General features: G+C 45.5%; 2 protein-coding genes across 4 annotated transcripts in view; one reads left to right on the top strand and one right to left on the bottom strand.

Annotated features, from left to right (window-relative positions):
- Positions 1-465, bottom strand: part of LOC310792814 (Golgi apparatus membrane protein TVP23 homolog A-like) — a gene marked incomplete at both ends in the record, with an annotated part of 2,363 nt that extends 1,898 nt beyond the window's left edge. The window contains one exon of the mRNA XM_083654567.1: positions 386-465. Coding sequence (XP_083510693.1) covers positions 386-465 — 80 coding nt within the window. The remainder of the gene's footprint in view (positions 1-385) is intronic.
- An 820-nt stretch (positions 466-1,285) lies between these two features.
- polg (polymerase (DNA directed), gamma) lies at positions 1,286-11,805 on the top strand. Of its 3 annotated transcripts, none has more exons than XM_083655028.1 (23): positions 1,286-1,345; positions 1,788-2,400; positions 2,712-2,907; positions 3,476-3,649; positions 3,791-3,937; positions 4,075-4,154; positions 4,281-4,463; positions 4,760-4,902; positions 5,054-5,177; positions 5,297-5,521; positions 5,892-6,009; positions 6,535-6,609; positions 6,863-6,979; positions 7,516-7,676; positions 7,797-7,850; positions 7,964-8,081; positions 8,249-8,384; positions 8,538-8,784; positions 8,967-9,089; positions 9,605-9,773; positions 10,450-10,658; positions 10,795-10,955; positions 11,685-11,805. In XM_083655028.1, the coding sequence occupies exons 2-23, from the start codon at positions 1,826-1,828 to the stop codon at positions 11,747-11,749; spliced, it is 3,600 nt and encodes a 1,199-aa protein (XP_083511154.1). In that variant the 5' UTR covers positions 1,286-1,345; positions 1,788-1,825; the 3' UTR covers positions 11,750-11,805. The 3 variants fall into 3 exon arrangements, with proteins under 3 accessions (XP_083511154.1, XP_083511153.1, XP_083511155.1); XM_083655027.1 differs by having other exon boundaries at positions 6,860-6,979; XM_083655029.1 differs by lacking the exons at positions 9,605-9,773; positions 10,450-10,658; positions 10,795-10,955; positions 11,685-11,805 and having other exon boundaries at positions 6,860-6,979; positions 8,538-8,821; positions 8,967-9,065.
- The last annotated feature ends 23 nt before the right edge of the window (positions 11,806-11,828 follow it).

Below are 11,828 nucleotides of genomic sequence, written 5' to 3'. Positions count from 1 at the left end.
GTTAGTGTGTAAACAGAGACAACATCAGGTGTAGCCTAGTTGTGAAGCAAATCTATAGGCGCTAGCCCACATCACAGAAAGAGGCATGGAGGAGTCATCTTAATCTTAAAAATATAATTTTCCTTCAAGCGAAACAATTCTGGTCGTTGGATGAGAGAACCCCCCCCCACATACACCTTCAGTTATTGCAGGGGTTCTCAAGAAAGCAAAGGAAAGGAAAGGAAAGGAAGGAGAATGAGGCATAATTACTGGCATTTTACTATAGTGCCAACAAGGATATGTGGATTCAAGGAAAACACTGTAGATGTTGATTTGGATCTAGCCTACTTGTTTTTAGATATTGTTTTCTTTGTGTTTTTTTCCAAGATGGATGTTTGCAGTGTACCGTATCACTGCGCTCCGCCGCACTCTCTCCTCCTCATCAGCAGCAAAGTCCAACTCAACATCCTCGGTGTCATCCGCCATCGCCTGAAATAAAGCAAGGACAAAACACAATGCCGAGTGAACACATTTTAGGAATAGCAGACCACATAACATCAAGGTCCGTGTATCATCCGGTCAATCGTTTATTCTTTGACTTGGCAAACGAAAGACACATGCAAAAAGAAATCCCCACCCGTTTTATTCTTGACGATTAACGCTAGATGTGTAAAACAAAGCGTACCATTTTGTCGATGTGATGCTATCGCGTTATTATGGTGCTGGAATAAACTGCTGGTGTTGCAATAAAATAAGACCGTCACCGACAACGCTCCCTACCTTCACATCCACATCAGGAAGCTCGAAAATGCACAGATGTAACCGGGATATAACGTTATGCCGTTCATTCACTGCCTACAAGACAGCTCAGTCGCCCATCTATGCAATGGCTGCCTAGTCACAGTTCTGCAGGCCTTTTGACAGCGGAACGTGAATTTTAAGGTGGAAATTGTTTTTGTGTACAATAAATTGATGGCTATAACTTCAAAAGGATCGACCGCGGCAGGACTCGAACCTGCAATCTTCTGATCCGAAGTCAGACGCCTTATCCATTAGGCCACGCGGCCGCCGATGACTACAATTGTAGACCTCATTTGTTATAATTGAGGTCCACAATATTACAACATGTATGTAGTAATAAAGATAATAGCCATGTTGGTGTTTCTTGTGGTAACGTTATTTACAAACGATACAAAAAGGTATATTATGTGGATGTGGATGTTTTGTTCAAACCGGAGCCGAGTCCTCCCTGCCGTTGGGGGTCGCTAACACCTCGGCTCGCTTGGTCGTCAACAACACAGTTGGATAAGCAGGGATGCATGCGTTTGTGCTGGTTGTGAAACTTGACTGGAATGAGAGAAATCAGGTGAAGTGTATTTGTTTTGCTTTTATCGACTCAAATAAAGTTACATTGACTTTATTTTCCTGTTGCTCTTCTCATTGCTTTTATTGTTAGCTTTTTGTAGTTGGGTTAGCGAGCCAACTAGTTAGCTAACCTAGTAAACTCTGGTCGAGTGACCCCATAGGTCGGATGATCTGAATACGGTATACAGCGTTCTGGAAAGGCCTAATGCTAAGTGACCCCTAATATTCACAGCTACGGACCACAGATTTGGTCTCAAACACAATCTGAGAATATTCTTTTGTGGCAGATATGATTTTGTCCAGAATTCCATGGCATGGTCGAGGCAGTGAAACTGTGATCAAAATAGTCATTCTTCTCCATCCTCTAATGCAGCGTTACCTAAACTGGTTAACAGGTGGATACCAGGAAACCGGGATAAATAACCTACTCTGTTGTTTTTCAGTGAGTGCGGTCAGTGTCCTGTCAAGCCCTGATGAGGTGATGCTGCATGTGTTGTCCTGTCCTGTGCGGCGGATCCGTCTCTCGTCAGTCCAATGGCCGAGGCTAAACTCCCTCTACTCCACCCAGCCACACTCTCTCCAGGGCCACGGCCCCGGAGAGACCCGCCTGAACCCCCTTAACATCCAGATGCTGTCGAGGAACCTACAGGAGCAGATCTTCAGAGGGCTGCAGCCCGAGTACGGAGAGGCTGAGGTGCAGCGCAGCATCAAGCACCTGCAGAAGCACCAGCTGTGGGACAAAGAGACCGCACTGTTGCCAGATGTGGAGTTGAAGCTTCCCCAGATGTATGGCAAAGACATCGACCAACACTTCCGCATCCTGGCACAGACACAGAGCCTGCCCTACCTGGAGGCTGCCAGCCAGCTGCAGCAGGCCGCGCTGCCTCCCATGCCTCAGGAGTGGGCCCGGCAGGTGGGCTGGACCCGCTACGGCCCAAATGGGGAAAGCCGAAGGGTGGACTTCCCGGATGAGTCAGCGCTGGTGTTTGATGTGGAGGTTTGCATGACAGAGGGACACTGTCCTACGCTGGCTGTCGCCTTGTCTCCCACTGCCTGGTGAGGAAGGATAAAGAACTGTGAAGAAAGAGAATGAAACTGGCAAACTGCACGTTGTTTTCATCAAGGTTACTGGGGAGTTGTTTAGCTTAATGGATAATGGCACTAATATGGTCCACTCTCCCACGAAGACTAGTGGCTACCTATGCTAAAAATGCACACACACACACACACACACACACACACACACACACACACACACACACACACACACATTGAACTGTTATGGGAAAGTGTCCACCAAATGTCCAACAGATGTATGTGTCACTGTATGTGTACAGTATGTGTCTCTGATTTTTTTATCTTGCTAGGTACTCCTGGTGCAGTAAGCGTCTGATTGAAGAGAGGTACTCTTGGTCCAGTCAGTTGACCCTGGCTGACCTCATCCCGCTGGAAACCCCTATCAACTCGGCACGTCCTCCAGGGGGTCAGTGGAAGGAGAGGCTGATAGTGGGCCATAATGTCAGCTTCGACCGGGCGCACGTCAAGGAGCAATACCTGCTAAGGGTAAGTATTCATAAGGTGATTAGGTTCATACTAGCTTGTTTGCTTTTACGGTTTTGTCATTGCGTTTCATTTTGCTCTTTCTTTACTAACTCACATTCCATTATTATCTCCATTTGTTTGAAGTTGCATCCTGCTTGTGTGATTCAGGGTTATGGTCAATTCACCAATAAACTCATTGGAGTTTGAAACAACCTACAGGAAACAGACGTGGAATTGAATTGGAATTTCCGGAAATTGAATTTAATTAAAAGAAATACTGTGAAGTTCCCTTTTTTTTAACCAGCTATCTGGGAGTACACAGTGTTATCAATACTGAATACCAGAAAATGTTCCTTTCAGGTGATACTTGATGCATAACATGTAAGTGACATTTAATGGAATTCAATTTTGTTTCCTGTCATTCCAATTCTGTTTCCTTAGGTGACATTCCACCGGGTATTCTTCTCAGTTCAGTTCATGAATGGCCCCAACCCTGATATGATTCACCTGAGTCAAAGTGCTGTGTAGTAGCATGTGTCTGTCCGTGTTCACGTTCATTTCAGAGAAAAACATGTCTTCCTCCCCGAAGGGTTCTAAGGTGCGTTTCTTGGACACCATGAGCCTCCACATGGCCATCTCCGGGCTGACCGGACTCCAGCGCACCTTGTGGATGGCCAGTAAGCTGGGCAAGAGGAGGGGCCTACAGGAGGTCAAGGAGCACATGAAGAAAGCAGGACAGAAGAAGAAGAAGGAGGGCCCAATGGTTTGTGTCCTTTTTCTCTGCATTGTTCAACTGCAGCACACGTGTTGCAGTTTCCCTTTTTGCTGGAAGTGTCAGAAGTTATAGCTTGGGTATTGCGTTGCTTTTGGCATTAATAACCTGCTGGTGTGTGTGTGTGTACAGATTGGCTCCTGGGACTGGGTGAACATTAGCAGCATTAATAACCTGGCTGACGTCCATGCCCTGTATGTGGGGGGGCAGCCGCTGCAGAAAGAGGCCAGGGAGACCTTTGTAAAGGGCAGCATGATGGATGTCAGGAACAACTTCCAGGTGAGAGTCCCCTGATAAATCCTCTCTCCGTCAGTAATCATGAGACACATTTATTCATATTATGAGGTTCTATATGGGGTTCTGTGACTCTCAGTCATCAATTTGGCCAGTAATCATGCCTTTGCTGTCCCCTACAGGAACTAATGCAGTACTGCGCCTTGGATGTGCAGGCCACTCATGAAGTCTTCACAGAACAGCTGCCCCTCTACATGGAGAGGTCAGTAAATCTCTACCTCCAATGATTTACTTTGAACTCTCATTTAGATTGATTTATTAGTTGGCAAATAAATATGATCTTGCCGTGTTCACAATACCACATTGACTGATCTCTGTCTTTTATAAGATGTCCTCATCCAGTGACGTTTGCAGGCATGCTGGAGATGGGCGTGAGCTACCTTCCTGTCAATCAGAACTGGGGGCGGTACCTGGAGGATTCCCAGGACACGTTTGAAGAGCTCCAAAGAGAGATGAAAAAGTCTCTGATGAATCTAGCAGACGATGCCTGCCAGCTCCTGCAGGACGACAGGTGAGAAGAGAACTGCTTCACCATCCCAGGCTCCAAGAAGTAACTGTGCGATATAGCAAGGAAGGAGCCTAGTGGTTATTATACACTAAACCTCTGAATGTAGTATATTGTGCTCATTGGGATTATTTCACAACAGATGGTATATGTTCAGAATGTGTGATATGATAATGATGATAGACTGATGCAAAATCTGTGGTTCTACAAGGCGTAGGTTCTTTTAAAGTTCTTTGGATAAAAATATTCTCTATATGATGTGTTTTTGTGATGTGTTTTTATTTTTGTTTGTTTTCTGTAAGGTACAAAGAAGACCCCTGGCTTTGGGATTTTGACTGGGATGTGCAGGAGTTCAAGCAGAAGAAAGTGACAGCCAGCAAGAAGAAAAACTCAAAAAAGGAGGCTGAAACACAAGCCTCTGCTCCTCTTCCAGACTGGGAAGAAGGTATGAACTCAAAACCCAGATATACAGTAGAAAGAAAATCATGTATCCTCTCTTTCTCTTAAAATGGCTGTCTTTAGATGAATGATGCTAACCTCAAAGATGCCGGATGAGTAACAGGTGAGGTCATTCAGTCGTGTTTTTGGGATATTAGACCCAGGTCCGCCTTCTGAAGAGGAGATGGCAGGCCCCTGCCCCAGCAGGTTGGCTGTGGAGAAGCTGAAGGAGACAGTGGACCGCCTGCCCAAGAGAAGGCAGCATCTGCCTGGGCATCCAGGGTAAGATCACTCCCAAACACCACACAGCCTTCCAATGTCCTCTATATTTAAAGTTCTAGTTTCTCCTCCTCCTATTTCTGTTTTAATCATTTCCTTTTTCATGGTATCACCGTTACCAGGTGGTATCGTAAGCTGTGTGAGAAGATGTCTCAGGAGGACAGCTGGTCACCTGGAGCCAGCCTGATCAGTCTACAGATGAGAGTGACTCCTAAGCTGATGGGTCTGACGTGGGATGGCTTCCCCCTGCATTACACAGAGAAGCATGGGTGGGGCTACCTGGTACCCGGACGCAGGGATAACCTGGATCCCCAGGAGGAGGATGCAGGGCCTGTGTGCCCACACAGGTACTAACACAGTGCAAGGGAAATAGGGGGCTTCCTCATCATCCCATAAGCTTAGCAGGGTAATCATAATTGCAAGGACATTTTACATTAGTCCAAATTATTTAGTATAGACAACAAAGTAGAGGCCACACACCGTCTAAATGCTGCTCCCACAATTTATTAAGTTACCACAAAAGCGTGTGACGTTTTGGAGCAAAGCCCTTCCTCAGACATGAGACAAGTGCAAAGGCACACCCCTCAAATACCCTTGCAGGGGTCACCTGACTGATCATGTGATACATAGTAAAATATATATATGTATATTTAGTCTCACATAAAGACTGCATGTGTTGTATGTACGGTACTCATATTAAAATGTTGTGTCCCACAGAGCTATTGAGAGAGTGTACAGAGAGTATTGTGAGCAGAACAGCAAAGAGCAGCCTGAGTCTCTGGATTGTGATCCCTCAGTTGACCTCATGATGACAGACAGCACGGTGTGGGAGAAGGTGAATATATATGATATAGATTTTGTAGTAATTATAAGAGGCACTCTTTTCCCTTGTGCCCCCTAGTGGTGTAATAATTATTTTGTGATGCAGGCATCTCTTGACCAAATCTGTGCAAATGCAGTTTTCACTGATTTGGATTAGATTAAGAGCTCACATGCCCCCCGTGCAAGTCCCATCGTCTGATTACCCACTCTTAGCAATACAGGTGGCAATAAGTTAATTGATGGCAAACCCTGCATCGTGCCCACATTATAGATAAAACGGTATGAAAATTTCGTATCGACTATAGTGACCAAAATTATCACGGTTATCAGTATAACCACGGTATTGTTAAAATGTGCTGAAAACTTTCAAAAAGTACTGATACACTCATGGAAATAATTTCACCAAGTTTTATATTGAAAACTTTGGTTGATCATGGACAGTATTTACTGTGTTTTTCAAAGTGCTGTAATCACAGTAATCCTGGTAACATGGCTCTCTATATATCCTGACAGAGATGTGTCATTAATTTGTCTTAAGGTGGAGGAACTGGGCCGCCTGGAAAGCCTGCCTGAGGAAAACGGAGTAAAAATGATGAAAACGAAGAAAAACACAGTGAGGAAATTGGTCTTAATACTTGTACACTTAACATCGTTGACTGCGTTAAAACCATAAGACTTTAATTCTAAGCATAAATCACTTTATACACATTTTGTTAATATTGAATTGCACTGTTTGGCCTTGCCTGCACTTTTGCATTTAAAAAAAATATTCAGGGGGATATTTCATTTCAGGGATAATACAACTGAATTGAATTACTTTAATTTGTTATGTGACATGTTATGTGCTTTGTGTTTTCTCTCAGCAGAAATTCCAAGATCCACATTATCTACCCGATGAGAGCAACTGCCACTATCACCATGGAAACGGCCCTCACAGTGACGTTGATATCCCCGGGTGCTGGTTTTTCAAACTGCCTCATAAGGTGAATTTATGTCTTGCTTCTAATCAAGGGTGCCATTAGTAACTAAAAGCAGACACATTTTGGCTGCATAAAGACAACTCAGCCTGGGCGTCTGGGTAGTGTACAGGTAAAAGCACTCACCTACATTACCACTGCGGAGACCCGGGTTCAATTCCTGGCAGGCGTTCCTACAGACACAAGTGGCCGTGTCTGCGGGTGAGAAGCCGGTGGGGTATGAGTCCTGGTCGCTGCACTAGCGCCTCCTCTGGTCAGTTGGGGTGCCTATTCGGGGGGAGGGGAACTGGTGGGGAATAGCGTGATCCTCCCATGTGCTCCATTGGTGAAACGCCTCGCAGTCAGGTGAAAAGAAGCGGCTGGCGACTGCACGTGTCAGAGGAAGCATGTGCTAGTCTACAACTCTCCCCACATCGCCAGAGGGGGTGGAGCAACGACCGGGACAGCAGGGGAATTGGCCAAGTACAATTGGGGAGAAAATGTGAGGAAAACCGTAAAAAAAAGGCAACTCAGCAGCCTGTAACAAAATGTTTGTGTTGCAGGATGGTAATCACAACAATGTTGGCAGTCCTTTCACCAAAGACTTCTTGTCCAAGATGGAGGACGGTACTCTGCGGGCTGGGAGGGGCGAAACCAATGCCACACGTGCTCTAGAGATCAACAAGATGATGTCGTTCTGGAGGAATGCCCATAAACGTATAAGGTACTCATCAGCTCCCGCCATCAAAAGTTACTGTTCATCTCTTTACATCACACAGTCATTAGCATTTTATTGCTCTAGCCAGATGGTGAATGCAGGAATTGTTATTGTGTCTCTTGATAGCTCTCAGAAGGTGGTGTGGCTGCGAAAGGCAGAACTTCCTCGCACTGTCAGCAGGTTTGTCTGGAATATCATCCACTCCCCAATTCTCTGGGTACCCACAAGGAGCTAGCCTGGATTTTTAAATCGAAAAAAAACTGACAGTAAATCACAACCTTCTTATCTCTAAGGCATAAAGAGTATGATGAAGAGGGGCAGTACGGTGCCATATTGCCTCTGGTGGTCACTGCTGGAACAGTAACGCGCAGGGCCGTGGAGCCAACATGGCTGACTGCCAGTAATGCACGGGTAAGAGGCACACAAGTATAAAGCACACAAAAAACATCTTAGTATATCATGGGATGTCTCATTAAGACTACGACAGTGAGTTGATTCAAGGAGACTTTCCTAAATCAACAGCCAGATTGGACTGAACCAGGCAAGAGAGGAATGTTTCTTGTGTTTTGTCCCCACAGCGGGACCGGGTGGGCAGTGAGCTGAAGGCCATGGTACAGGTGCCACCTGGGTACCACCTGGTAGGGGCAGACGTAGACTCTCAGGAGCTGTGGATTGCTGCTGTGCTGGGAGAGGCCCACTTTGCTGGCATGCACGGTGAGATGTGGCTTAGGTGTTGGCTCCGAATCAAATCAGCGTATACGATGAGTAAATGTACCGCGGTTGTAAAGGGTGATGATCAGTTCTGTCATTTGTGCCAATGTGGCAGTCTGAATTCATCTAACGCCACCCTTACTTGGCTGCGTTCAGGCTGCACAGCCTTCGGCTGGATGACCCTGCAGGGAAAGAAGAGCCAGGGCACTGACCTGCACAGCCGCACTGCCGACACCGTGGGCATCAGCCGAGAGCACGCCAAGGTGTTCAATTATGGCCGCATCTATGGTGCCGGTCAAGCCTTTGCTGAGAGGCTGCTGATGCAGTTCAACCACCGCCTTAGTCAGCCAGAGGCCGCCAGTAAGGCCCGGCAGATGTACGCCCTCACCAAGGGCATACGCAGGTACACTCAGCGGAATGGATAACTGTCTGTGATTTCAGTGAGTGCAGTATGTAACAGTATGTGTTTTTTTTCTTATTACATTTTTAGTAATACTTTTTACTTTACAGATTACTGCGGGATTAGTTGTTTGCCAGAAGGTGATGGCAGAGTTGAGCATGCTTGTGTGTTGTGTGTCTGGTCAGATATCATCTCTCAGAGGAGGGCGACTGGCTGGTCAACGAGCTGGGTGTGGAGGTGGAGACGGAGGAAGATGGAAGCGTCTCCCTGCAGGAGTTACGCAGGATCTCTAGACTGGCCTCACAGAGGTGAGGGAGCAAGGAAACCCTACCCTGAACACCACACTTCCACGTCCACAACCTCAGTTTGTCCCATCTTAACACCTCACTCAACAGATACCATCCACAACCTCACTTTGTCCCATCTTAACAGATACCATCCACAACCTCAGTTTGTGCCATATTTTGTATCTCTGCCTTTCAGAGGCTTTGGGATACTCTCCCACATCCTTTCCCTCTTGATTGCTCCGTTCCTTGATTTCTCTCACCCTTGTTTGTTCAGACGTTCATTCATGAGTGTCTAAATATTATAATGCAATACTAAGATTGTTCTATAGTATGACCCATCTTTTTGTGTGTAACATTGTAACATGACATCTATTGTGTGTATCTGTATGCATGTGTGTGTTATTTTTACCCTGGGTCTCAACTCCAAATGAGTAGTCCTCAACCTTTTTTATCGGGGTACTGTTTGTTGCTCTGTTTGGCCTGCATGTTGAGGAGTGACACAAATAAAATGACATCTGTCTTTGTTTTGCCTACAGCTCTCGGCGGAGGAAGTGGGATATAGTGGGCCAGCGTCTGTGGGCTGGAGGTACGGAGTCGGAGATGTTCAACAAGCTGGAGAATATAGCCCTTTCAGCCCAGCCAGCCACTCCTGTTCTAGGCTGCAGGATTAGCAGAGCGCTGGAGCCTGAGGCAGTTCAGGATGAGGTGAGGAGATGTTAACCACTGTGGAACACTGTTACTGAGGCTCTCATTAAGGATGAGGTGAGGAGGTGTTACCACACTGTGGAACACTGTTACTGAGGCTCTCATTAAGGATGAGGTGAGGTGGTGTTACCACACTGTGGAACACTGTTACTGAGGCTCTCCAAATACACAATGTTGAAACCTCATCAAACACAGGGTCCTCTCCTCACCATTATTGTCCTCACAATCAGCATCAGCTTCAGTTAACGCACTCAGTAACTCACTTTAACTAGGTAGCAAGCAAGTTCGATTCCTGACATGGGAGTGGCTTATTTCATCACACTTTCGGTTTAATGGGAATTAACACAATATAGACAATACACTGCTATAAGGACTCTCACAGTTCTGTGATATGTATTCTTGCACAAAGTTGCTGTCTGCTGCCAGCGCCACCTACATGCTACCACTTAGAATTCAAGGACCACAATGGAAATACTTCAAGTGTGACATCAATTTTATTAGTGTTATTTGCCAATGCAAACTAAACAAGCCAAAGTAAGAACCAAAGCCAAAGGTTTAAATTAAGTTACATATTTAAACTAGCTCATTTGTGCATCTCATCCATTACCATCTGTCATGGAAACAAATGAAGGGCACTGCTGTGTAGCACTTTGGGAAACTTGCTGTGTTTTGTCAGTTTATCACCAGCAGAGTGAACTGGGTGGTCCAGAGCTCTGCAGTGGACTACCTCCACCTGATGCTGGTGGCCATGAGGTGGCTCTTTGAAGAGCACAATATCGACGGACGTTTCTGCATCAGCATTCACGATGAGGTGCGCTACGTGGTCTGCAGCGAAGACCGTTACCGAGCAGCACTGGCCCTTCAGATCACCAACCTGCTGACGAGGTCTGTATACAGCTCAGTTATGTTTAAACTTTATAGCCCCTTCTCACACAAACACCATTTCACCCTGCCACAACATCCACTGTGGAATCGTTGATGAAACGCAGCATTTGTAAGCCGATGGTTCCGTCTCCTGCAGATGTATGTTTGCCCACGCACTAGGCATGCAGGATCTTCCCCAGTCAGTCGCCTTCTTCAGTGCAGTCGACATTGACCGGTGTCTGAGGAAGGAGGTCACCATGGACTGTGTGACGCCCTCCAACCCCACAGGCCTGCAGCGCAGATACAACCTCCCACAGGGTGAGTCCTGTACGCCATCTTTATTTAGGGCACATTTCCCACAGTCGATTGCAGTGTAATATACGCTTCACATTAAAAAGTGCATAAACTGGGAAATTGAAGAGTAACACTACAGAAAAGGAATAGAACAATTAGGAAAAAATAAAATATTAAAAACAGAATAGTGGTGCCTATGATGTATGTAAAGGTAGGTTTTGAGCTTCTGTTTAAACGTGTGTGGTTTGGTCTGACCTCAGATCTACTACTTCTCATAGTGTAGCCAGAGATTTATATTCAGGGTGGTGGCATCTCACTCACTCTATAGTTTTAGCTTGGCTAAACTTGAAATCAGGAATGCTTTATACCACTGGACTTGGTTTTAATAGCAAATTGTGCTATTTATGCCAAAGTTAGTACACAAATACAACAAAGAAAGATGTTCCAATGTTTTGGCTTTTAAATATGTACTGCTTGACCAAGTATCTGACATAGAAATGATTAACGACTGAAAAATTACAAGTAATAAAAGTAATGTAACTACTGGGTAACATTAACTGAACAATGTTACATGGCTACAACTGTCATTTCCAAATGCTGGAAATACAATATAAATATTTCCTTTAAATAAACAGCAATTCCCGAACATTCTAAACAACAAAACCGTGATGAACAATATGAACACACATCCAGGCTTGTTTGCATGGCTTTCTTTTTGTATAATCACGTTAAACATGTCCACACTTTCCACAGGTGAGGCCCTGGACATATACCAGATTATGGACATCACTAAAGGCTCTCTGGATAAAGGAAGATAGTGTGGTGTGGAAGAAGCTACTGCAACTCAGAGCTGCAATACATGCACACAGTCACCAGGAGGCTTCTCAGCAACCGGTC

The sequence above is a fragment of the Poromitra crassiceps genome (genome assembly GCF_964638095.1).
Source record: "Poromitra crassiceps genome assembly, chromosome: 18".
In the NCBI taxonomy this organism is placed as follows: domain Eukaryota; kingdom Metazoa; phylum Chordata; class Actinopteri; order Beryciformes; family Melamphaidae; genus Poromitra; species Poromitra crassiceps.
This window is presented reverse-complemented; position numbering and strand designations above follow the sequence as displayed.